At 39.9% G+C, this 26,741-nt stretch overlaps 2 protein-coding genes across 3 annotated transcripts; one reads left to right on the top strand and one right to left on the bottom strand.

The window, feature by feature from the left end:
• Window positions 1-132: 132 nt before the first annotated feature.
• slc13a4 (solute carrier family 13 member 4) lies at window positions 133-24,071 on the top strand. 2 transcript variants are annotated; one of them, XM_085253075.1, is made up of 16 exons: window positions 133-260; window positions 6,827-6,955; window positions 10,574-10,710; window positions 10,836-11,011; window positions 11,184-11,247; window positions 11,491-11,530; window positions 11,672-11,758; window positions 11,881-12,065; window positions 17,201-17,320; window positions 17,562-17,663; window positions 17,887-17,988; window positions 18,233-18,339; window positions 18,628-18,749; window positions 19,010-19,171; window positions 21,031-21,168; window positions 21,338-24,071. In XM_085253075.1, exons 1-16 carry the CDS (start codon window positions 138-140, stop codon window positions 21,473-21,475), a joined length of 1,932 nt encoding a protein of 643 aa, XP_085109201.1. In that variant the 5' UTR covers window positions 133-137; the 3' UTR covers window positions 21,476-24,071. The 2 variants fall into 2 exon arrangements, with proteins under 2 accessions (XP_085109201.1, XP_085109202.1); XM_085253076.1 differs by having other exon boundaries at window positions 6,827-6,959; window positions 10,578-10,710.
• On the bottom strand, window positions 22,769-25,956 carry coa6 (cytochrome c oxidase assembly factor 6). Its single transcript, XM_085253082.1, has 3 exons — window positions 25,763-25,956; window positions 24,983-25,128; window positions 22,769-24,768 (listed from the first exon to the last, which is right to left on the bottom strand). Coding segments are annotated over exons 1-3 (246 nt in total). The 5' UTR covers window positions 25,764-25,956; the 3' UTR covers window positions 22,769-24,669.
• Window positions 25,957-26,741: the final 785 nt, after the last annotated feature.

The following is a 26,741-nucleotide window of genomic DNA, read 5'->3' as shown; positions in this document are numbered from 1 at the left end:
GGATCGTACCACCCCCTCCTCTTTCCTCCGGCTCTCCCTGCTTGACTGTGCCTTGAGGCTTTCCGTAGGCCACTTCTGACTCTTACGCCCGGTTCTGCTGAGTTGTGGCCGGTTCCACCCAGAGCCCCGGGTCACCCATGAGGCTGGAGGCCGCAGCCAGGATGGATCTGTTCAGGAAGCTGTGGAGAGCGAGGAAGCTGATCCTTGTGGTGTTCATTCCGCTGTCCCTGCTTCCCTTACCGCTCATCCACCCTACCAGTGTGAGTACGAGAGAGAGAGTGTGAAAAAATGTGAAGTTTTTATCATTACACGCAGCATATACACGCAACAGAACGCTTACCATAACCAAATGGGTTTCAAAATAAGAGCACGGTAGAGTTTAACTGTATAATTTTCACTATCAATGTATTTGATGGATAGAATATAAAGGTATTAATATTCTATTGGAAATTATTGACATATAAATGCGTCAAATTTATTGAAGTTAATTCGTAGTTCGACAGATACACTTTTTTTTTAAATGCACAGATGTGAAACATTTAAAGACGAAATGACGAGAAACTACTTTTAAAGCACCAGAAAATCTCTTCAAAGCATTAAATGTGATGGATATACCAGTGCCTATAAGAAATAAATTAAAGATGTATGTTAAAAATAATCAGTATATGCGAACTTAGGTTAAATCAAACATCATGCGCCAATAATTTACTCTTAATAAATACCTAGCAACCATCCGGCACAGCAGTAAACAAGATATCCAGTTGATCTGTGGGTGGTGATGCTGCTGCTCTTGGCCTCAGTGTCCTGATGGGATCTTGGTGTGTGTGTGTGTGTGTGTGTGTGTGTGTGTGTGTGTGTGTGTGTGTGTGTGTGTGTGTGTGTGTGTGTGTGTGTGTGAGGGAGAGAGAGAAAGGCGCACTGTCCTCCGTTTTGATAATCGCTTGTCTCGAGCTCCCCCGATCATCAGCTGAGCCGTGTGTGGAGAGGAGATGTCGCGACATGTTAATGACCTAAACATCATCGTGCTCCTGAAAAATAAAAAAGTGAAGAGGGAAAAGATGGGAATAAAAGGAGAGAGGTCCGTTCCTCTTTTGCGTGTCTTCCCTCCGAATCTGGGATAGCTCTGTTTTCAGTGTCCTCGGATTAGTGAAATCGTAATGAAAAGCACAAAATTACATGAGCCATGTGCAAGCATTCGCCATTCTGAGACTAAAACCTTAAACTTTTGCTGCTGGGGAGTGAGTTTCATGTATTTTTTAAAAAATATTTGAATATTTGTTTTGTTTGTTTCAGACTTTCTGATTGTGGTGTGGTCTCATATTTACCGAGGCTCAGACCAGTGCATTTCTCTGATTTGCAGAGCCTCTCTGGTTAACGTGGTCACCTGTCAGATTCCATGATATCCAGTAGAAAGCACTTTTTTCCCTCTAGTGTAGGTCATACTGAGAACACCTCAATTGGGATTAGGATTCTTTTTCTCCCGTGACCAGTGAAAGACAGTAGCAATCAGCAAACCAAAATTGAAGCTTTAAAACACCCTATCAGAGCACGTCACTGTATTTATGATGCAAATGGTACACATTAGCTCCAGTTTGTGACTTTAATGTATTACAATCTGAGTCACAGAGGTAACAATCAATTTAAAGGGAGTGAGAATGTGTTGGTTTGAAAGGCCCACGTCATTTCAAAACTCAAGGCATGCGCAATGCATTTTCAAAATCCTCAAGGTGTTCTGTGATAAAACAGTCGTAAGAGAGGCGATGCGCTTTAGATCATATTCTGGGACATGGCCATAGTGTTTTCTACACATATATCAATTGTAACTACAGGTGTTTCTCTGTGTTTATTTTAATGTCATTCATATTCAAAGAAAGTGTTATGCTCCACAAGTTGACCGTCAGCCAATAAGAGCGATCGCCAAGGAGCCCTGCTGTTATGTCAGTGGTGGTGGATGTTTGGCATGAGTAAGTGGTGCAGGATGAGGCCAAGAAAGAACAAAAGAACAAAAACTTGACTACAAAGAAAAAGAAAGAAACAACCCAAGCAATTAAGTTATATAATCAACCCACAACCACGCTGGATTTGAGCCCCCACGTGGCTTCCTTACGACACCAGGGACCCCAGACTGTGTCGGGAATGTGACGGGTTCAGAGAAACATTGTGTGTGTGTTTGGAGAGGTCCTGTGTCCAGCTGCAGCTGAACAGGACATCTGTAGGATGCAGTCAGGCCAGGTCAGAGAGACTGAGGACAGGAACAAAGAAGCAGAGTCAGTGGCAGATAAGCACAGTGCTTATCAGAGGCGCACGTGTGCAGTTTCACAACTTTCCAGAATTTTTGCTGAGTCCAGACAGCTACGTATACACACATGCAAAGAGATGTTCCCTGGCCTTTGGCTTGGCTGCTGTGATGCACACACTGAAAAATTGCTGCTACTGTTAAAAAACTGGCAGTTAATTACGATTTATATTTGGTGAGCCTCTGAATTTTCCTTTAGCAGAAATCTGGCATTTGTGGTTTTTAGCTGTCTTGTCATGTGGATGGATTGCCAATGAATGTACCCTGTAGGATGATAACTGTGGTGATCAGGACAAATATGTGTATGACTCACCTAAGATGGTCTTTTTAGCTGTGATGTGTACTGATGTTCTTTTAAAAATGCTTTTATTGTCAGAGCAATTTGGATAATTAATTTGTTTGACTGATATGTCATCCATTTGTTACCCAGTTCAGGGTAGTGGGGTCTGTAGGTGTGCACTCTATAACTGATGAGATAGCCGAGGTACACCTTGGACAGGTCAAACTCCAGTCTTAGAAAAGGAAGTTTCATCAGTGTTGTCAGTATCAAGTCAGTTTTCATGTGAGTATTTTTCCATACAAATGGGCACAGGAGTGAACCGTGTGCATGTTATCTATTGAGCCGTTTAGCCTTCTGCTGATTGACTCAGTGAAAAACGTTTGAGCTGTGATCTAATCTGCCTATCAGACATCCTTAGGTAACTGTCTCTTCTTTTTCTAAACTGAATAATATTCCTGTTCATTTCCCAAGCTGATCACGGATAACAGTTAGTTGACGAGGCAATCAGTGGGCTTCTGTTTAGAGAAAAGCTGACCTATCAGCTGTAAAACACTGAGATTTCAAAGAAAAACATCTTTTCTCATCCCAGTAAGCTCACAGTAATCGCTTTGCTCAAAGCTTCTAAAACCACACCGGGCTCCGATGCAAAAGACTCAAGAAGTGTCTAGTGAATAGCTGTAAAGAGAAAACTTTTGCATTCCTCTTTCTTCCTCACAGATCTCACAGGAAAGTAGGAAACAACAAGTCCAGGGCATTGTTACAAACAAATTATGAGTCCTTTTGGTGTCCTGATTGTTAAATGCATTTAAATGGTCTAAAGCATGATCTATTTCACTGTTTTCATTAGCACAAAGAGAGTAATAGGATGCACTGTCACTTATGGATGTTTCTTATGACAAACTGCAGCTAAATACCCAGAATATAAAAACTTATATTTTTCTTCTCTGCAGCATCTTGCTTGAGGAAAGATACGATTGTGCCTGAAGGGTCCATTACAGTTTGTTAAGCCGTTTAACATTTTCCCTCTGGTTCTCCAATATCACATTTTACAACAGAAGCAGAAATCAAGTGAACTCTCACCTAGATGGAATACAAAAAACAGCATCTCACACTTTCATGCCTGTCACAGCCGGGGTGGCCGGTCAGTTGTCCACTTTCCCTCAAAAATGGCCCTGCAGGTGGCACTTTCATAAAATATATGTAGGCTGATTTTAATTTTGTCACCACAGAGAGTTGCTAATTTTGTAGTTGAAATGATTTTTAAGATTAATAACTGGTTACATAACCTTCAGAGAAGCCTGCCTTAAATCAGCACAAGCACAGGTTATCTTTCATGTGATGACTTCGGAACCTCGACACGTCTTAGCGTGAAGTCTTTTCAGCACAAAGGTTGAAGTACAATGGCTTTAAAAACAAGCCAAACAAGGAAGCCAAAGAGTAGGATTTGAGGATCTAACTGAAGCTGCAGTTTCTGTGGGGCAACTGTGCTCTGATAAATAGTGACCAATAATCAATCATGGATTACTGCTGATTTGTCTTTTTTGTTTATCTGTCCATTTGTTTGTTCTTTCCGAAGGTCACATTTCTTTTTCTCTTTACATTCTCATCAGTGTGCTTTCCCCCCCGCAAACCAGACCTTTGGCATGGCTTTAATCCTATCCCCCCCAGGATTAATAAAGCATTCTGATTCTGATCTGGCAGACTTCCAGCACGTCCTCGGTGTGGTGTTGTGTCCGACACAGGCAGGAGCTGTAAAGCTAGCTGTTAAAGTGCAAAAACTCATTATTTGGACACAATGTCTCTCTTTATAATACTGGAATGTTTTCTTCGTGGATTTAAATTGTTGTAATCTTTTCAGTGGCGAAGTTCTCTTTGATTATGAACCCCAAACATCTCATTTGGTCTAATCAGGCAGCTGCACCTAATGCCTGGAAATGCCTCTTAAATCTTTAGGAGCGTTTCCAAAAAGTAAGCACCTGTCTTTAGAGTAAAAACCTGTGTTGTCAACAGCAAATCAAAAACAGAGCAACGTCAGAGCACATTTTATGCTTCTGCTTATTTTCTGTTAGAGTGGTAGATGCTTGTTAAATATGGCCAGTGCTTCATATAATGAGAGCTTTGTATGTGCAAGTAATCCCTGTGAGCCAACAGCTCCGGCTTTAAAATGCTCTAAATGCCCCTTTTGAGACATTTTAACATTTTTGGCTGTCTGTGATATCAGTTAGAGCAGAAATAGGGAGTCGTCTTCACACACTGGGGTTAAGGTTAAGATGTGGAGTTCCACAGGGTTTCATGCTAGGACCACTTCCGTTTACATTATAGATACTTCCTTTAGGCGGTATTATTAGAAGGCATAGCATACATTTCCATTGCTGTGCAGAGGATACCCAGTTTTATCTACTCACAAAGCTAGATGACCAGTAAATTTAACTGCAGGAACGTCTTATAGACATAAAGACCTTACTCCATCTGTGCAATATGTCTAAAATTAGAAACAGCCTGTCTCGGAGTTATGCTGAAAAACTATTTTACCATCACTCTGCAACATTTATTACTTCTAGACTCAACTACTGTAATTCATTTTTATCAGGCTGTCCTAAAACTGCCTGAGAAGTTTTCATTTGATCCAAAACACAGCAACAGACAAGCTGACATAGACTACAAACAGAAAGCATATTTCTCCCATACTGCCTCTTCATTGGCTCGCTGTTAAATCCAAAATAAATTTAAAATCCTTCATGTCACATAAAATATCTTGAATAATCAGACCCATCAATAGTACTGTAAGGTAGTTTTTTAAATAAATAAATGTGGTAGTTGAAAATAATAATAGGCTTTTAAATATTTACTTGCTTGTTACTGTTTCTATACTACTTCTACAGCTATTAAAACTTTTAATATAGCTATTAAAATGGCTTATTGTAGCTTTATAATAACATTAGTTGCATAGCACGTTTCAAAACACAGAGTTGCAAAGTGGTTCACAGTTTGAATACAAACACATGATAAACACACTGAAGATCAATATGCATATTCAAACATACTGAGCTGCCTTAAAAATGGTCTGCGAGCAGCAGATTACCAACAAGCATTCTCTCATATTTCTTGTCTTCATTGATATGTTGATCGTCAAACTGTAGTTTGGCTATTGTGTTCCTTTTGAACACCATTTTTTTTCTTTTGCACACTGGCCACATTTGTACAGTCTCTTTGTGGTTGTTGTCACATGCACTGAGGCATCTGTGCTTACCTGTGGATATTTTGAAACTTCAAAGTTTCAGGGTTCTTTTATAATGTCTTTGAATTGTAATAATGTACATGGGTTTTCTTGCAACATAATGTAAACAGCAGGCATGGATAAGCTTGACTTCTGAAAAGATTTTTTTTTTTTTTATTATTATTTTTTTTTAAATGGGAGTTCAAGCAGGTCTGGACATGGTTCACGCTGAAGTCCTGTGGCTAATTCTCCTCCCTGTGGGTTTATTAACTTGAGATTAAGTGACCTGCTACAAGCGAAATGCTATACTAAGCATTCTTCAGTACAGACTCCAGCAGCGTTTGATAGAAGCTAATATGAAATCTGTGTTCAACAAAAGACTATCCAAGTCTCATATTATAACATAGTGATAACCTGCATATATAATAGCACTATGTGCACCCTGTCTATGACACATTCATTCTGACCTAAATTAAGCTTATTAAGCATTAAGCATAATTCATTTGTGAACAAACTGTATTTTTCTGCGAAGCGAGTGTCAGCTATAAAAGGTCTTAACAAATGTCACGAGATTCAACTTTAGTTTTGAAGATTGGAGAGCGTGTCACTAAGCCCATTGGTGTTGCGACAGAGCGGTATGAGAGGCTGGCATGCTGACATTATATAACCAATAACAAGATTAATGTAATATCAGTGTGTGTGTGTGTGTGTGCTAGAGTTTTGTCAGAAAGAGTGTTAGTGTGTGTCCCAGTTGGATATTAAGTACAAACAACACTCCCCACTGCTGCCACAACAATAAACTCACACAATATTTGTACTTGTACTTGTAATGTATTCTAAAAGACTGTGTGCATCCATGTGAGCACATCCACACACACACATCCATGTGAGCACATCCACACATGGATGTGTGTGTGTGGACAATGTTGCTACCAATCTAAAATAATAATGCAATTGCTATAGAGACCTGTGTCTTTTTTTCTGTATTGCTTATTGTGTGGATGATATAGACAGACTTTTTTGGGGGTTGCAGGAGGCGTGTTGTGCTTATGTGTTGATGGTGACGGCCGTCTACTGGGTGTCTGAAGCTGTTCCCTTGGGTGCTGCTGCTCTGGTCCCAGCCTTCCTCTACCCGCTCTTTGGTGTACTCAAGTCCAGTGAGGTGAGTCCTTCTTTCCAGCTGATTGTCTGGTTTGAGCTTCAGTTCTCTGAAACCTGTCTTATAAACTCTATTTGAGATGCCAAATTAAGAGTGAGTTGTATATTGAAAATTGTAGCATCTATTGTGAGCTAAAAGTTTTGATTTTTCATAACTGCAGAGCCTGGCAGAGAAGGAGAGCAAAGAAAAACAAAGATCCCGTTTTTCAGAATGAACGCGACCGATTGTGGCAGTTTCACATAGTCGGGTTAGAACATGCAGAGCAGAGACACTATGACTATGACCTCATGCTTTAATGCGTTATAAGTGAAATCTTAAACTGATTGGTACAAGGTGCTAAAAGACAGTTCAGTGTCCCACAAAATACCTAAAATTTTGCTTGCATGTTTGAAAATTGGAGGAAGTTTTAGCATCGCCTGCTCTCAATTTCTGAAAAGACAATATCTTAATCTTAGTGTCATTCTGTGCACCAGTGAATGCTGTGTGTGCTGATTCCACTTTTCTGTCTTTGTATGGAGATTTTCACATCATGTTTCTTGGGTTTTCAATGTGTCTTGTGATTAAAATGCCCGTTTGAACATTGAAAAGCACTGTAAAATAGGATAGACAGTCACGCTGAACGAAGCTTCTGACCTTCACAGGACTGAGTGCTTAACTCTTTCATGAGCACATATGCAATGTGTGTAATAACATGATTAAAACTATATGTTCAATAAATTGAATAAATGTTCTCATCAAATGCCACTACTCAAAGCTTAATAAAAAGGATATAGAAGAATAAACATAATATAAAAATGATATAATTCCCACACAGCCATGTGCTGCAAATCCTGCTACAGCACCATGCGTAGCTAAATATTTTCAAGGCAAATTACAGCTTTGACACAGTGCAGTAAATCTAAACGATAACAATTATTCTTTAATTTATTACATCCTAATTCTGGATGTCTTTTGTTAAAACTTTGCCTTATTATGCAAATATCCTCCTCCGTTCTTTCAGTTTGAAAAGGCACCAGGACTGAGACTCCTGTAGCAGTACAAAAGTCTTGGTCAGATTCTTGTTAAGGTTTTTGCTTTTTGCTAATTAAACAAGTGGGGCAGGGATAGCTCAGTAGGTAGAGTGGGTTCCCCATCGTCGGAAGGTCTGGGGTTCGAATCCACTGAAAGACTACCCTGAGATACCCCTGAGCAAAGTACTGTCCCTACATGCTGCGCCTGCTTAGTGGCTGCCCACTGATTGAATGGGTCCAATGCAGAGAGAGTAATTCCCCTATGGGGATCAATAAAGTATACATTATTATAAGTGTTCTTGTAACTGTACAGTATGAGGCACAGGAGTCCCCAGTAGGTTTTTTTTTTTTTTTTTTACAAACTTCATCAATTTTTAGTGTTTACAGTTTTTATAAAGTAAAAATCTGCTGTACAGATCTCTATATATCTGTTTAAGTAGAGTTATGTCCATGTTAATAGGAAGAGGTTATTGAATAATTAAGAATATTCTCCTTAGAAACTGCATTGTCTTACTTTATTGGGGGTTTGCTACTTTTTTTCTAAAGCAACATTAAAGCAAGAAAAGAAAGAAAAAGGTGGTAGTAAAAATATACGTGCAGATCAGACGGTGCATGGTTTTTGTGTTCTGGACTGTGCTATGTATGCTTAAAGAAATTTGGTCCATGTGTGTGCTCCTCAGACATACATCAGTTTTTTGATTTACAGTTCTCTGTTGCTTATCCTATTACACTCCAGTGTAAACCAGAGGCATGGTCAGTCAACTGTGAAGGTTTCATTAGACATGACTGAGTGGAGAGTGCAGATGAACCCGTTAACCCAGCACTCATCATCAGTACCCACTGATGTTCTTCACATGGCCACACCCAGCCTCTTTACGACCATTAACACCACTGCCGATCCTTAATACAGTACGATTGGCGTTACTGATAGTGGTGGCCATTGGCGTCAGTTCCCTTTTTTTTTTCTTTAAAAAAAAAAAAAAATACCAGTAACAGTTTCCTCTCAATTAAACTCACCTTCATCATCTTTACCTTTGTTATCTGCATTACATAAAAACTGAGTCGTGACCAAAGCGCCTTGACAAACAGTGACAAAAGCTGCCTGTTAACACTGCTGTAAGCCGCTTGTGATGGTGTTCCATAAATATGCCAGCAGAGAGCTTTATGCAACATTTCCAGTCTATTATAGCACTTTCATTTTTTTGTAATCTCCTCATTTTCTGCTGCTTTAATGCTGCTAATTTAGAGATTAGATTCCATCTTCATCTGCTGCCACTCAAGAGTGGAATATAAGAGCATCAACAATGCACAGGATCTTATCTCATCCAGTTAACAGTTAAAGTTTTCTGCGGTCATAAGTGTTCCATAAAAAAGCTAGTATTTAAAGTGATTGGAAAGGACTATGACTTGGATTTGTACCTGCAAATTGAAATGAAAACCGATTAGCCGAGTTTCAGTGCTAAACAGCTGTGGAGGATAATCTGTACACTGTATGTGAATACTGTAGCAATGATTATGTGTCTGTTAAACCTGGAGCTGTCACTACTAAGCTTTGCATTAGCTAACACTGAGATTTTAGCTATTTTAGTCATTCCTTTAACTTAATAAACAGCTTAATAACAGCTGTTATTGTTACTGTGAAGCAGCTGATAGGCTTGGATGCATTCCAGCATCTGTCTGATTCCCATTCAGGCTAAAAGTTGGTTTCTTGTTTTTAAAAGTTCATTTATGGGATTTTGACATCTTATATGACAACAAACAGTGTGGAGAGACATTTTATAGGGCCTACCCTGTGTACTTTTGTTCCCAAGAAGACCAAAGTGTAAACGTTCAGCTGCCTGTATTATTACTAGGACTTCCTCTACCCACCACATCTCCCCAATCCTGAAGCAGCTTCACTGGCTCCCGGTTAAATTTCGCATCCATTTAAAAATAATCCTCTATACATTTAAGGCTATTCATTCTCTCTCTCCACCATACCTCTCCGATTTAGTACAGATGAACTTCCCATCCCGGTGCCTCAGATCTTCATCTTCTCTTTCTCTCTCTGTTCCTTCCGCTCGTCTGATTACAATGGGGGGCAGGACTTTTAGTTGCTCTGCCCCTCGACTTTGGAATTCCTTACCCCCTGACCTCAGAAATATTAGTTCATTCCCTCTTTTTAAGTCCACCCTCAAAACTCATCTGTTTAAAATTGCTTATGTTTAAACCTCTGTATGCTCTAACTTTTATCTGTTATTCTTATTATTGTGTATATTTCCAGTTTCTGTGTTTTTATCTGTTGTACAGTGTCCTTGGGTGCTTTGAAAGGCGCTATTTTTTAAATAAAATGTATTATTATTAAGGAAAATTAAAAGATTTTAGGTGAGAGGTGAGTGCACTTGCAGACCTGTGAACGCTGCTGATGGGAAGTAGAGCAAATTAAGAACAACAAACCGTAAGTGCTGATCCTGTACGAGGGAGGGTGGACCGGGTGAAAGGAGGGTCTCGGAACTTCTTCCTGCCTACAACATCTCATTTTGTTTATTTTCCCAGCATCTGTTGAATTAGTTTGAAATGATGTAGACTTATCATTTGAAGTGATAATTTTTGTACCTCTGTGCGTGTTCAGGTAGCAGCAGAGTACTGCAAAGACACAACTCTGCTGCTGATGGGAGTCATTTGCCTGGCGGCCTCCATAGAGAAGTGGAACCTTCATAAACGGATTGCTTTGAGGATGGTGATGATTGCAGGGGCCAAGCCTGGCATGTGAGCATCACACTTTTGTACATTTAAACACTATAATGATGGTAAATGTAGTCATAATGTGCGCCCCCCCCCCCACACACACACACACACACACAAAAGTATAAAATGACCTCCTTCTTGTGCAGGTTGGTACTGGGCTTCATGTGCTGCACCGTATTTCTCTCCATGTGGCTCAGCAACACATCCACCACAGCCATGGTGATGCCCATAGCTGAGGCCGTCCTGCAGCAGCTGATCTGCACCGGTCTGGCAGACAGTCATGTTGACTCTGAAACAGCAGAGGTGCCTGAAGAGGACAGTGGTATGTCTGGGTCTGTCACTACATTTCTGCAAATATAACAACAGTGCTTGCACCAGTGTGGACATTAGCTAGAAGGTGCTGTAGCAGAGAGGGTCTCCTGTTAACAGGCAAACAGTCAAACTTTTCAAACTACTTCTGTCATTGACTTGACGATGCCCGTGTTTCTCTGCAGCTGTGCCAGACAAAGAGGAGAACCTGGACAAGAACCAGCTAGAGCTGCTCTACCGCAACAACTGGTATGTGTCTGTGGACATTTTGGGTCTTTATTTATGCAGTGTACACTCGATGATATGTGAATGTCTGTTTAAGTTGTCTACACAGGGTTCTGTGGTATTTCTGCAAGGATTTTACCTCTTTATCTGTGCTAATAAGTTACATCAAATGACTGTTTTCCTTCAGTCTCACTCATTTTAACCAAAGTAAAGTCAATTTTCTCTCACACAACCATACTGATTTTCTTTCTTCTCTTCTTATTTCAGCAATGACAACAATAAGCAGGAGCTCTCCACACTAAGTGACGTAAGTGACGTGTGTGTGTGCGTGCGTGTGCGTGCGTGTGCGTGTGTGTGTGTGTGTGCGTGCGTGAAGTACACAGAATGTGGAAATTAGCCACAGAAAAATCTATATGCTTTCACTGATTTGGTATTCTGTTGTTTTCAGACAAAAACCGCTGAGGTCAACGGTTTGGGTCTCAAGCCCATCTCAAACCAGGAATTCATAAAAAACATCAACGGCCACCTGCCACAGGTGAGCAGTGTGTCAGTGAAGAGGGTGGGCCAGAGCCATGTTGCTGGAAACAAGAGCTAGAAGCAATCTTCCTGATTGCTTCTCATGTTTGCTCTTCGTTCACAACATTTTCATCACTCTAGGTTGAGATTGAAATCCCAAATGTAAAGAGGGTGAAGATGAGAAGAGACTCCCAGTATCCCACCAAAAGGGATCACATGATCTGTAAATGCCTGTCACTAAGCATCACGTATGCAGCGACCATCGGAGGACTCATCACCATCACCGGCACGTCAACCAACCTCATCTTTGCTGAACAGTTTAACACGTAAGTATGCTCACGTATGTGGTATCTACACAAACGCTTGCTTATGTAATGATTTAAATAAGCTTCCAAAATCTGTTGACAGTAATATTAAATCTACTTTACAAACCGTTCAGAACCAGAGAGAGATGCTGGTCTGTAATGGCTTTGGATGACTGCAGACATCTCCTCAGTTCTCAGACATGTTTACAGCTTGGTTGATTTCTTGGCTGCTGTGTTCTCTATTTTGAAAAAGTTTATGTTAGCTGAGTGTCTGGGGCCACAAGAGATCAAACTAATCAGCCTCTACAGTGCTCACAGAGATGATTTCATCTGGCCACTGCCTGACAGAATGGCCTCCTTCATGTCACAGCTTGTGGACAAAGGTCAGGTTTTGATCTGTGTGGGATTGCGTGTGTGCTAGTAGTTGTGATGCTAACAGGGACAGCAACAAATCTAAGCAGTGTAAAGTAAAATCTCATAGATTAGAGATTTAAGCTTGAAATTCGTTGATTGTGTGTACTTGTTCAGTTTAGTTGATCCAAAACTGGAGTCCATGCTCGTACAACAAGTGATAAACTTGACATCAGTTGCTTTGACAAGCATATTTGTACAGATTGTGGATGTGATTTTAGTCAGTGCTGCACAAATACAACCAAACTTATAAAAATAAATTCAAACATACAGACAAATTAAACAAAAAAGCCTTTTTATCTATGCTATGTGCTTTTGACACATTAGTATGTGTCTACACGAAGTGGAGGACTTGTCACTGTCAGTCCCATGATATGTGAATGAGGGCAGAGACGCTAACAAAGCAATGTTAGATTTATCGGAGGGTTATTTTAGTACCCGGCTAACTTTTAGAAGCTGAAAATGAGCTGTTTGTTTGCAGGTTTCTCTTAGCTAGCTACTTGTGGAGTTCCATAGGGTTCTGCCTGGGACCAGTTCTATTCAAATTATTCATTCATCACTTAGGCAGTATTCTGTGTACATTTTCATTGCTATGCAGATGATACCCAGCTTTATATATCCATTAAGCCAGATAACACACTCCAATTAATTAAAGTGCAGGGATTTCTTAAAGACATAATGACCTAGAAGACCTCCAATTGTGAGATTATTGTACTTGGCCCTTAAATATCTTAGAAACATTGTATGTAACCAGATATTTACTCTGGATGGCATTACCTTGGCCTCCAGTGTAATGACTACTTTCCTGCATTTGCATAAAATCTCTAAAATTAGAAACATCCTGTCTCAGAGTGATGCTGGAAAACTATTCCATGCATTTATTACTTCTAGGGTGGACTACTGTAAATATTCCTGAAAAGCTTTCAGTTGATCCTTTTTTTTTTTTTTTTTTTTTTTTTGTTTGGCCTGTCCCGTTTGGCTCTTTTGCCATCAGAATTGTTGTCTAAAGGCAAAGAAAGATGCCCAACGGATGGAAAGATGCCCAACGGATTGATCAGTTGATCCTAAATGCTGCAGAAAGAGTACTGGGAAGGACTAGAAAGAGAGAGCAGATTTCTTCCACACTGGCTTCTCTTCATTGGCTCTGTCTGTTAAATCCAGAATTGAGTTTAAAATCTTTATCCTCACATACAATCAGGCTCTGTCTTATCTGTGAAACTCATAGTACTGTATCACCTCAGTAGAGCACTTTGCTCTCAGACTGCTGGCTTACTTGTGGTTCCTATAATATTGAAAATGGAATGGGAGGGAGAATCTTCAGCTTTCAGGCCCCTCTTCTATGGAAGTTCTGATTCAGGAGATAATCTGTCTCCTTTTAAAAGAACGCTTAAAACTTTCCTTTTTAGTAAAGCTTATAGTTGGGTCTAGATCAGGTATCCCTGAATCCTTCCTTAGTTAACCTGCTGTAGACTTAGGCTGCTAGGTTTTCTCTGTTATTGTAGGGTCTTTACCTTACAATATAAAGCACCTTGAGCCAACTATGGTTTGGTGCTATATGAATAAAATAGGATTGAATGGAACTGCAAACATATCATTACTCATAGCTTTCTGAATCAACTCTTTTTATTTTTAACTGATGATTCAGAAATGTAGTATCCTAAAACTGAAATCAGGATATTTGGTTTTATTTTTAAAGTCAGTTTATGTTGAAGTCTCTGACTAATTGCCAACGTTGGCTTGATCTATAATCTCAGTAAACATTTTCCTGATGAGTTTATGGTCTCCAGTCGCTATCTTAATTCTCATTGAATACACTGTAATGCTCATTTGATACATTATGGTCCCCATTAGAGTTAAAAAGGACTATAAAGACAAGTAGAGGCTGGTTACCATAATGACAAATAATACCCATACGAGATCTAGGTTAAAAAAATCCTGCTAGCAACATCCATCTTTTATGTACGTCTGTGCTGAAGCCTCACATCTTATAACTTTCTTCCACTTTTGTCTGCTGATGAAAGGCTGTTTTTTTTTTTTGTTTTTTTTTTTTTTTTTAAGTGAGATACTTTAAAAATTTAGTTCTGTTTTTTTCTGACAGGACTGCATCTTTGAATTATTACCCCCTCCACTGTACGCTTAATTGTTCTCGGTCTCCATTTGTACATAATTTTGCAGTAATAGAAGCTGGATTTTGTGTTTCAGTGGTGAAAGTTCTGCTCTTATTAAAGATACTCGTGTAAACTGGGTTTCAACTATTTAAACTGTGCAACGAATCCAGTGTTTCATGGCTCCAGAGCCCCGCCAGCAGACTGTCAGCGTTTTTAAATGTGTCTCTTTAGTACGGATCATAAAATTTAACCCAGCACAGGAAATCCTGATGGACACTGACACTGATGTTGTCAACATATTATGATTTTTATTACTTTAGTTCTTTTTAAAATGCAATTTGGTTTTAAGATGAAATCTTAAAAGCTCTAGAATAGTTTCATACTTTTATTTAATTTATTGTGTTCTTGTTTTTCATAAATGAAACTTTCTATTTGCCTGAAATATCTCATTTTTTTCTCTCTGCTGTTATTTTATATAGAAACTCATGGTTCCCAGAGGTCTGTTTTCCCTGATTCTTTCTGTCGAGCTATGAGGTTGATGGGGTTTTCCCCTCATATTATCTAGGTGATGGGATCTGTAAAATTTGATGCAGATATCTATGATCCTCAGAGGATGACAAGCAGCCCAGTCATTTTCCCATACTTTTTATTGGCTCGCTTTCACTTTTCCATCCACGATGAGAATGCCCGGAGGTCAGAGAAGGCATGGCAGAGTTGTTTGTGCAGCAGATACGTGATCACCGTATTTGCATGTCACCTTTACTCTGCTTAGTGTCGTTACAGAGCAGTGAAGCATATCAGAGCAAACACACTTTATTACCTATATAGCTTTAAATGAAACAACAGTGGAGACCAACAACTTGTCTTATAGCTTAAAGTGCACTAATCATAAACTACTGATACACTACACAGAGGGCTATTAATGTTGATGATATGGTCTCCTCACAGTTTTCTCAGATTTCTTTTTCTCTGTGGAAAAAAGGGGGAGGTTATCCTCACCTATCCCAGCTGTCACTGGGTGGAATTAGGGTACAGAGATCACCAAGGATACATAGTTAACTGAAAAAACAACAACATTTTAATTAGCTAAAATAAGAATAAAAACTTAATCTTTGAAAAAACAAACAACTGAAACCATTTATGAGCTTAGAAAGCAACAGTGAATGTCATTTAGTTCCAGTGGATTCTAGATTCAAAGTATCTCCAAATCTGAGCAACTAACACCTAAACATTCCACATCAGGGACGTCAAACTACACGTTGGGCCACTTTGATCGTATCAATCGTATCAGCGAATCAACCCTTTCTGTCAGAATAAAGACATTTCACTCAACATTTAATCCCTGATAACTCTTAATATCAGAAAAAGAAGTCCAGTTTCAACAGTACATTTCAACTTTTCTACATGACAAATGTGTTAAATTAAATAGACGTTCTAGTTAATCACAGAAAATATAGTAAATCTTGAAAAACAGGAACATTTTTGTCATTTTCCTGTGTATCTGTTAGTTTCTTGCAGTATGAATGGCAATGGAGAAGGTTTTGTCAGTAGGGAAACCTGGAAAACTTCTCAAAATACAGTCAGAAGTTCCTAATTTATACACATTTTCCAAAACCTTCTAGGATTGGAGGAGTTGCTGGGCTAATTCCGGCCCCCGGGCCTTATGTTTGAAACCACTGTTCTAGATGTATGAACAGCACTACTCTTTAAACATGAATACATTTAATTAGGTGATAAACTTACCTTTCAATAGGTTATCAATAAAGGGTTGTAAATATTAATAGTATATTGCAGAAGTGTGTAGCAACCGTGTGGTTAGAGCAGGTCGTCTACTACAGTAAGGGGAAGGTTGGTAGTTTGATTCCCCCCTGGATGCTCCAGGCTGCATGCTAAAGTATCCCTGAGTTACTCCTCATATGAGTGTGAATGTGAACTTAGATGTAGGGCATTAATGGATACTTTTTGGCTGCTCTCTTATCCACAAGGGGGCGCTACACAAGTCCCTCCACACATTTTTTGTTATAGCAAATGTTACGCCAGATACCTTCCTGATGCAGCCCCAAAGGGATTTGTGTCTCTTCCCGGGATTGAACTAATATCTTCCACTTGTTAGGTGAATGTGTAAAGATATTACAAAGCTTTATATATAAGGCTGAATATTAGAAAGTGGCATCCTTTCTGGCATGTCATGTTGGTTCTCTTCTTTTAAAATAGATAGATGCTGCTGCTTTACTCTGTAACTGCGTTCTGCTCTATAGAAGCTTCTTAAGTGTTTCTTAAGAGAATTTCGGTGACCCATTATGGCTTCTGTCCAGTAGTGTAGTATAGCTCTCTGAGCTGTGATAGTCACAGTCTTATCAGTGTGGACAGTCAGCTGTAATGCTGCACAGATAAGTAAATGAGAATGACAACATCTGTCAGTCAAAGCAAACACACGTGACCGAGGCTGATGTGAGTTAATCGGCTATTTTTAAACGTGATAAGGTTCCATTTTTATCGGCCGTGACACATGCCGTCACAAGTCATGAGGCTCAGCCCCTAAAGAGCCAGTGTGTAGCAATGCGTATATTACACATTAAAGTGAAATGAATACCGATGAGTGTGGTTTAAAGCTGCTGTTTCCAACTGTCTTTCCAGCCGTTATCCAGACGCAAAGGTGATCAACTTTGGCACATGGTTCATCTTCAGCTTCCCCATCGCCATCATCATGCTGGTTCTCACCTGGCTGTGGCTGCACTTCCTTTTCCTCGGCTGCAAGTGAGTGCCCGTTCGAGGATCTTTGTGTGTGTGCTGTGTTGCTAGTTGCTGTGCTAATGGTCACAGGCAGGGGTGTGATTACAGAGGTGGGTCTCCTACTTGCCCACATCTCCATGTTGTCATTATGGACTCATAGTAATCCTGCTGCCTGTATGTTGTTGAGGCTACAGCTTGAAAAGCACAAAGCGACCGTATCAGGTCACCGTGTGGTTGATCTTGTTGTTGCTGTCTGTGTGTTCAGCTTCAGAGAAACCTGCTCACTCAGTAAGAAACGCAAAACCAGGAGAGAGATTCTGTCAGAGAGGAGGATCCACGAGGAGTACGCAAAGCTGGGACCCATCAGGTGTGTGCCAGAGCTGAAACGATGCAAAATAATTTCCCGAAATTCCAACTCTGATGTCAACTCTTCCACTTTTTATGTATATTTAAAGGACTAAATTCACCTGTGTGTAAATATAAGCTATGCATTTGCATCTTACTCACGAGCCTAGACGTGACATTTTGTCCCCATCGTGTTGTCACTCATGTAATTGTTGCTGACGCGCTTTTGTGGATTGTGTGTGCAGCTACCCAGAGGTGGTGACAGGTGTTTTCTTCATCCTGATGACACTGCTGTGGTTCACCAGAGAGCCTGGCTTTGTGCCCGGCTGGACGTCGCTCTTTGAAAAGTAAGTACTGATAATGTCGCGCCGGATCACCACAAACGTTCAGAAGTGTTAGTGGTCAGACACTTTAGGGAAGCACTGGTTCTCCGTAACAAATACACACCCTGTCACATAGAGTAGGTATAATAGACACTTAGTAAGGAGTGCTTATGCTCTTTTCATACACCATATTTTTGATTTTTGGCCTCTGTTAGAGTACTTTTGCATTATCTGTTTTATATCTGTGTATTCTTAATTTCTCTCTCAGGAAAGGCTACAGGACTGATGCAACGGTGTCTGTTCTTCTGGGCTTCCTCCTCTTCCTCATCCCTGCCAGGCGGCCCTTCTCTTCCTCCTCTTGCTGTAAAAACTCAGGTCAGCACTCGAGCACCTTTGGGTTGTCTCATCAGGGCTCCATTTGGTGGCTTTAAAACATATTGAATAATAAAAAAGGGCTCAGTGATGTTGTTCAGCTAGCTTCGTTAACATTCGTATACTACCTCAGATTATTTTAACAGCACATTACAGATGTTGTGAGCCATTCATTTGAGATTTGGTAAAATAAATGACTTTTCAAGTGTTTGTCAACCACAAGTATTACATGATATTATTCCCCCAGATCCTGCTCTATTGACATTTTTTTCTGTCAATTTAAAATATTAGATGATGATTCAGAGTCTGACCCACTGGCTCCCATGATCACCTGGAAGGACTTCCAGAGACTCATGCCGTGGGAGATCGTCATCCTGGTTGGTGGAGGCTATGCACTGGCAGCGGGCTGCAAGGTACTACGAATATATGTCTGTGTGTTCTTGTATTACTCTACTGCTCTGGCATCATAGCATCTGGGTAATCTGAATCTGCGATCCATTTTCACCATTATAAATTTCTTGATTACTTTGATGGAGTTAATGTGATTTCAACACGTATCTACAAGAGACTGTAGCTATAAAAGAGAAGAATCATTTCACATATTATTACATTAGGTAATGGTGGGGATATGAACAGCATGTAGAAAGCTGATTAATGTTGCGTGTGTGTGTAGGTGTCCGGCCTGTCAGTGTGGATTGGCAGACAGCTGGAGCCCATGAGTGGTCTTCCTCCCTGGGCGGTCACCCTGCTAGCCTGCCTGCTGGTTTCTGCGGTCACCGAGTTCGCCTCCAACCCAGCAACTCTCACCGTCTTCCTGCCCATCCTGTCTGCGCTGGTACGACATATTCTCTTTCATATCGCAACACCTGTTCCTCATTAATGATCATAAAAATGTCATAAATCATTAAAAACACTCACATAAATGACCTGGAGGATATTCAGTCTAACAGGTCTGCACTAATGTGCTGCTTGAAAATACTTTTTCATTTTTAAACTGTGCTAATTACTTCTGATGTGGGCCACGAATTTGAATAATCTTTACCAGGTGGTCTAAATAGTACTGGTTACATAACCATTACATAAGTGCGTGCGTGTAACAGTGCAAACAATGTAAAGCTTGAGGCAAGTGGCACTGATTGTGAGGCCGAGTTCTCTTTTTATATACATATAGATATCTAAAACATATGGAAGCCCGTTTCCGCCACTAAATAAAAACAAAGAAGCTAGTATCCATAACTCGAAATTTCGAGTTACTTTTCTCAAAATTTCGAGTTACTTTTCTCAAAATTTCGAGTTAGCTCTGCCAATCAAAAATATACGTGAATGAGGTCACTTTCTTGTTACCCGGAAGCATATGGCGCAGAGGACCGCACACTCAAAAACGGATCCCAACAAATTGGCGCTTTCGCGAGTATGTTTGCTGATAGTAACACCATGTGATTCAGCCAATAACACAGGGATTTCATCATTTGTGAAGCCAGGCTGAAAACACTCAGCAATCTGTGCATTCACGACTGGATGTAATACTGGTAGCTTAGCTGTAGCATTTGTAGCTGAGGGCTTCAGCTTCCGGGTAACAAGGAAATGACGTCATTCACGTAGATTACTGATTGGCAGCGCTAACTCGAAATTTCGAGTTACTTTTCTCAAAATTTTGAGTTAATAAATCGAAATTTCGAGAAAATAACTTGGAATTTTGAGTTATGGATCCTTTTTTTTTTTTTTGTATTGGCGGAAACGGGCTTCCATAAAAACAACCTGTGTTATTTATACTCTTATACTATACTGGGATAGCAGCACAAACACATGTAAGAGTAGGGGAAAAATATTTGTGCATCTGCACATTATGACCCTTTTACTCAGAACCCCCCCCAAAAACTGCTGTACTGGCAATAATCCATTTTAGCTGTCAGTGGTGACGTTTTCTCACCAGTACGTCACAAGCCATTTTATTGCAGAATGGCGCCTGTTCCTCGTGCACTTACTCATAAAGTGCACATCAAGGCTCTTTTTATTTCACAGCAGGTGCCATAATACTTCACCTCTGTCCAGTTGTTAACTGATGATGTATGAACCCTGCTTCCGGCTCCAAACTACACTGCATTCATTAAGGCTAAAGTCTTTTTTTTTTTAACATGTTTTAATGATTTTTGTCTTGTTCTATGTAATCTCAACCGGCCCTTAAAATATAGTCAGTGATGTCTGTCGGCTTCTGTGGGTTTTTATTACCACTCTTGTTGCATGTTTTAAAGTTCAGTTTAAAAAACAAACAAACAAAAAAACAACCTTAAAATGCTTACCATTGTAACAGCAGATAAAATTGTACATGTGCAATTTTATTTTTTTTTTTTTCCCCACATTGCAAAAGTATGACATCATAGCGACAGGATGGGTCAGTTGTGACGTTAATTCTAGACAAACATTTTTATGATTATATTATGTGAAAATGTTGTTTTTAAGTGTCATATCAACTTTTGTAGCAGTTGGTAACTCCGACCTTCTCTTTCTCCCATTTGTTAAATTTTTCTTTATCATCCTTTTTTCTTTTCTCTTCCCTCCTTCTACATTTTTCCGAGTTATCTATAACCTCTGTACTCCCAACCATTTCACCTCTCCTCTTCGCACTTGTCTTTTTTCTTCATTACTCTCTCTTTACCCCCTTTGTTCTTCTTCATTGCGTACTTCTCTGTCCAGTCGGAGACTCTGCACATCAACCCCCTCCACACTTTGATCCCTTCCACCATGTGCGTGTCATTTGGGGTCATGCTTCCAGTGGGGAACCCCCCCAACGCCATCGTCTTCAGTTACGGCCACGTGCAGATCAGGGACATGGTACGACACACAAACACACACTCACTGTCCCACAATCTTCTTGCACCTGCGGAATCAAAAGACTTCCGGGAACAGCGTATCCAATTCGAGGCTCTTTTTATTTCGTACTATGTGGCAAACAGAAACTCTTGATGCTTACTGAAGTAATTTTTCTCCTCCTCATCTCCAGGTCAAAGCAGGTTTTGGGGTGAATCTGATTGGCGTGGCGGTGGTAATGTTGGCCATCACCACCTGGGGGGTTCCACTCTTCAATCTGACTGAGTTCCCAGCCTGGGCACTGGCCAGGAATGTCACTGGGAGCTTATAACTAACAGTGGGCAGGTGCTGGTGGTACAAAGCGGGGATGAACTCAAAAACAGATGAGGAAGAGACTGGGCAAGTGTTGCGATTGCTCAGAATTATACTGATTAAACAGACCTTAAAAGAAGAACATGGATGTGGTGAGAAGGAGAAGAAGTGGAGAAACAACCCTCACCAGCTGCTTAGATATACTATTATATACTGGCCATACTGGTGTGTTACAAGGAATGTTAAACGCCTTTGGCCACTGGAGGACATTAAACTCCAACTGAAACCTTAAAAAATCAAGAACTGATTTAGTTTTTTTGATTTGTAGTAGAAGAAAAATGATAAGTTACAGTTTTACAGTAAACCTGAAATACATTTTCAGATCTACAACATCCTTTCATTTCACTGTTTTTAGATAGAAATAAGCTACATAAGGCCACTGTAGACAAGTCTCTTTTTATTGCATGTTTGCTGAACTTAAACATTTCCAATGAAATATACTTTTTACAACTAAATTGAACACATTTCAGCATTTCTGGAAAAAATCGGTCTTGTCTTTCGTGTAAGAGGGAAGAAGTGGTTGCTGGATTAAAGCGAGAAGAGCATGAAAAGAGAAATCTACCGTGGCTGCCAGTGTACTGTATATGTAGAGCTACTGTACTTTTTACGTTGAACACCGTGGGCCTTCCTTACACATTTCATGCACATTCTTACCAAAGTTTCTGAAGCTGCTTTTGTGTCCTAAAATGCTGTGAACGTTACAATTCTTGTTGCTACATGTTACTCGAACACTGCAGTGCCTTTTACAGTGCCTTGTGTTAATGAATTTACACACTACTTTAACATGACCTACTATCAAACTTCTTATCCCAACAGTGTTCATGTCTTCCTGTGATGTCAAAGCACACTCCACCCTCATCCTCACCCTGGTTGCGGTAGTTTTAGTCAGTTTTGCTTAGGAAGATTCATAAAATGAATGATGTGCACCTGGCAGCCATAACAAGAGCAGCTTAAATGGTAAATACTAAATAAGGGGGCTTCCTTTAGCATATCTAGAGATGCCCTGGTGGTGACCAGTCGGCAACCCCCTGGGACCCACCGCTAGGAAAAATATTCCCTGACTCCACCAGCCATCTGGCAAATAAAAGTGTGACTCCTAGTGTATCACAGACATGATACGTGAGTTTCTGAAATGTCTTACATCATCAGTGTGACCTCCCCCCCCAAATTGTAAAGAAATTGCACAGTACATTTTTAAGCAAAAAAAGAAAAATCTGATGTAGCAAATATGGCACAATTTAAATCTCAGATATTCAAATGATTATTTTATTAATTAACAATAATTGTCAGAAGGTTCAATAAAGTCCATTTTCAAAAAATCAGGTTAATGTGCCCTTTAAAAGTGTGTCAGTTTTAATGTTACCTCAGAAGACCAGCTGGAAGCACAGGACCACGGTTCTTTTACTTCCATGAAGGCCAAGGAAAAATGATCAGAAAGGCATAAAAGTTGGGGTTTTTGTGACTACTTGACTGCAACCAGCCTTTTTACCTTTCTCCTTCAATCACATAACATAACGAAGTTTAGAAAAGATGTATTTACGCTAAAGACTTGAGCTGCCTTCAGTTACTTTTTGCTCGACCTATGCCAGAACTTTCTTTTCCTAATTGCAGAAGCTTATAGACCAACTCTGGTCATTACCCAGTGAACCCAGCAGGGTGTTTGTCTTTGTCTCTGCGCTCCTGATTTGCATTCATGTCACATGTTGAAAGGATCTGGAAATTTTTAAAGGTAGATCAAGTCGAACAAGATAATTTACCTACTTATTGAAGTATGAGCTTTAACTGTGGCGCTCATGTTAGTCAAACATTAACAAAGGATCTTTATGAAATACAGAAAGCTTTTTTAGTAACTGCAGAAAAATTGGTTTCACGAAATCGTTCACTTGTCGCACCATAGCGTGACCGCTTTTTGTACTTTTTCATTGTCTCCTGGCAGGAGCAACATTTCTCCTGGCATGTAAAGAAAAAAAATGAAATGCCACTGTGGGAGGCCGCAGACTCCCTCTGGGTACTGGTTCTTTAATGCAGCACGCAAAGAAAGCATTTAAGGAAAAGACTGTGCAAGCAAGGAGTGGAAGGGTGTAGTAGTTTGTTCAATCAACTGTCAAATCACAAAAAAGGTTTGCACAGAACACTCACTGTACTGTGCAAAAATGTAAAATATATGCCTTTATATATTTGTACACAGATTTTAAGTGTCATTAGTCACTTTTTTTTTTTTAATATCACGGCATTGTAAGTACAGTATGGGTCTTTAGCGTAGCCTCAATCAGAAGCATGTCTTTTTCTTGTGTAATTTATTGACTTCTCCTGAAGGTTTCGTACATCTCAGTCGTGTTACAGCAGTGACCTTTGACCCAGGGGCCACGCTCTTCTGTAAATACTTTAAAGACTTGTAATATAAGCATACTATGTCCTTGCCTGTTTCAAATGAGCTGTAACATTCTTAAGTTTTGTTTGACCCTGATAGTGCATTTATATCCAGCCACAACACAACCTAGGAGTCAAGATGATCCAATATTACTTCATGTGCAACAATAAAACCACTAAAACCACTCTGTTGTTTTGATTTATTCTTGAACGACACAAGTCATTCAAGCTTTCAAGATTTTCAAAAAATGAGAGTAAAGAGTTTAAATCTCCACTATCAGATCAGCTCTTATTTGCAAATCACATATTTTTAAGAAAAACACCAGGCAGACGCAAAAGCAGAACAGATTCTCTGTTCTGCTGAGAGAAATACGTGTTAGGGAAAAAAATTGTTTTGCTTGAAGAGAACCACAGAAACATTAATATTGGACAGTGTTGTGAGAACTAATGGCAACAGGTTGAATGTGAGACTTCAGAATTCCAGCAGGAGGTAATGATAGTAAAATCTGTCCAAAATGACACGTTACTTTGAGGTGAAATCCTACTGGACTCCATAACTCTGGACTCTTTAGCATTTCTGGGGATGGAAGATATGAGGATTTTCAAACAGGTCCCTTGTGCTGCCACTTGTATTTCCTAAAGCAGCCTTTATTTTTAAAAATAAATAACATTATTAGTTTGATCTTCACGCACTCTGTCCGCAACAAAGCCACAAGCTCCTGTCCAAGTCCTGCACCTCAGCAAACCCAGGCCAACTTGCAGCTCTTGATGGTTTCTAGGTGATTAGGATGCCCCCTGGGGGCCTTCAGCAGGTGTGAATCCCTCTGTCTGCATCTTCTCCTTGTATTTCAGGAAGTCTCTCCTTTTGGTAAAATACTTCACCTGCAGGGGAGAATGAAAAGGAGCAAGAAGCTACTGAAGGCTGACAATCTTGTTGCTGCTTAGGTTCTTTAAAATGTTCTCTAAATGTCTACATTTAACTTAAAGTTTCCAAAATTGTCCAATAAACACTGTCGGCTGCTCATCTGTGACACTGCTATCGACACTATCTGCAACCCTAACTTCAACCATTAATAAAAAAGATGGGATATTTTACCCACTGGGCCGGGCATTTGGCCTCAAATTCGCTCTGGAACCTCTGGCACGATGCAACATTGTCATCATTATCATCCAAACACTTCCAGAGATGATCCCTGGCATCCCAGCAGGTCTTCCTTTCTGCTGAGTTTGGAGCTGTCATCACTGCCCCAAACACAAAGAGAAAATTAATCATCAATAAAACAGAAATTTTAATAGCTAATGACTTAGCACAGGTAAACTGTTAAAATATAACAGTTTCTCTACCACAGAAATCTATTCTAGTCAGGAAAGTCCCCTCATCCATATAACAGTTAATCTAAGCTTTGTATATACAGTTGGGTAAACTTTACCTTCACATATTGTCCAGGTTTTCACAACTTTCTGTGTTCACACTGAAAAAACAGCCTCAAAAAGAACTTGCACATCTTCTAAGCCTGCTTTAATACCAGACTGCAACCTTACACAACAACAGGTGCCGTGGCAAAAAGTCAGACAACAATTAATTTCCGGTATTTGCCAAAAATGACTATATTTCATCTGTTGTAAATGACTGGACTAACTGATTGGATATAATGTGGGTGCAAATACAAAGAGTCATAAAAATACTTGCAAAATAATCATTATTTTTTATATATAACACCTTTATAAATCCTCTTGAATACAGTTTATTTACCAATATAAGCAAACATATTGGGCACTAAAAAAGCAGAGAAATATTAGAAATGACTTTTGTGGCACCACACCGGTAGCTGCCAAACCAACTTCACCTGTATAAACTTAGCTAAACGTCACTCACTGAATAAAAACGCGGAAACCTCTCAGAGCACGTCTCCCTTCAGTCTCCCGCGTTCACTCCATAAAGCCCGACCACCCGCACAGAGCTACTTGTACTCCACAAACGACAGACAGACTTTTGTAACCTGCTGGGGTGTTTGTAGCGTAGAGCAAAGTGAAGGACGCTCACAGAGGCGCTTCCTTGTCGCGCCGTGATGACGTTCGGACGTAGCTACTGAAATGTACCAGGTGATGGCGCCATTGTTAAACCAAAGAAGCGCGAGGACGACAGGTTTTGAAGTTGTTGTTTTTTGTATATTAATGTAATATTAAGTAATTCATCCGTTTAATTAAATTGTATTTTTAAACTGTGTTGCTTGTGAGGCAGGTTTTGTCTGGGTGGTATGACATCTCTCTCTCTATATGTATATTACAGGACGGTATTTCCTAAAGGAAGCAACATGTGAGTGATTGATAGCAAATTTTCCACTGACAGCATTTATTTTTCTATTCTACCCACTGTAAAACGTTCACATCTTTTTTATATTTTTATTTATTTATTTATTTATTTATTACACTGTCCAAATGGTAATATGTGCCAAATGCAGTGAGGTGTTACAGTGGTGTCTGGACAGAAGAAATCATTGGACTAGAAAATCGTTAAAGAGAAGTGGACTCTTTGAAACAGGCCACTTGGGTTTTAGAGAAAACCACAGGACAGAGACAGCTGATGAATTATAAGCGCTGTATTTGACACTCTTGGATCGCTAGATTTTCTTTTTGAGTTGTCTCCAACAGTGGGTTGGCATTTCTAGTTTAGGTTTTAAGGTGGTTTTATTCTTATTTGCCAGATAAGTCTTTTAGTATTGTTATTGACAAGTCAGTCCTCAGGGAAGAAAGTACCTCCAGTCTAGTTTTATGAAGCTGCCATGCCAGATAAAACCCACACAGACACAGGGAGAACCTGTTGATCGGTTTGGGATTTTTCAAACTGTAGATGA

This window comes from Mchenga conophoros, linkage group LG17 (assembly GCF_057382185.1).
Source record: "Mchenga conophoros isolate Kocher_MC1m ecotype Shallow Benthic linkage group LG17, M_conophoros_male_GT1.1, whole genome shotgun sequence".
NCBI lineage: Eukaryota > Metazoa > Chordata > Actinopteri > Cichliformes > Cichlidae > Mchenga > Mchenga conophoros.
This window is presented reverse-complemented; position numbering and strand designations above follow the sequence as displayed.

Excerpts from the sequence above, each read along its gene's own strand:
- coa6 (XM_085253082.1), bottom strand. Across the intron at positions 24,769-24,982 it reads CCAAATGCCCGGCCCAGTGG|GTGAAGTATTTTACCAAAAG; the intron begins GTAAAATATCCC and ends TCTCCCCTGCAG.
- slc13a4 (XM_085253075.1), top strand. The coding sequence starts at position 138 with ATGAGGCTGGAGGCCGCAGCCAGGATGGATCTGTTCAGGAAGCTGTGG. Across the intron at positions 11,759-11,880 it reads TCAACGGCCACCTGCCACAG|GTTGAGATTGAAATCCCAAA; the intron begins GTGAGCAGTGTG and ends TCATCACTCTAG. Across the intron at positions 17,321-17,561 it reads TTCCTTTTCCTCGGCTGCAA|CTTCAGAGAAACCTGCTCAC; the intron begins GTGAGTGCCCGT and ends CTGTGTGTTCAG.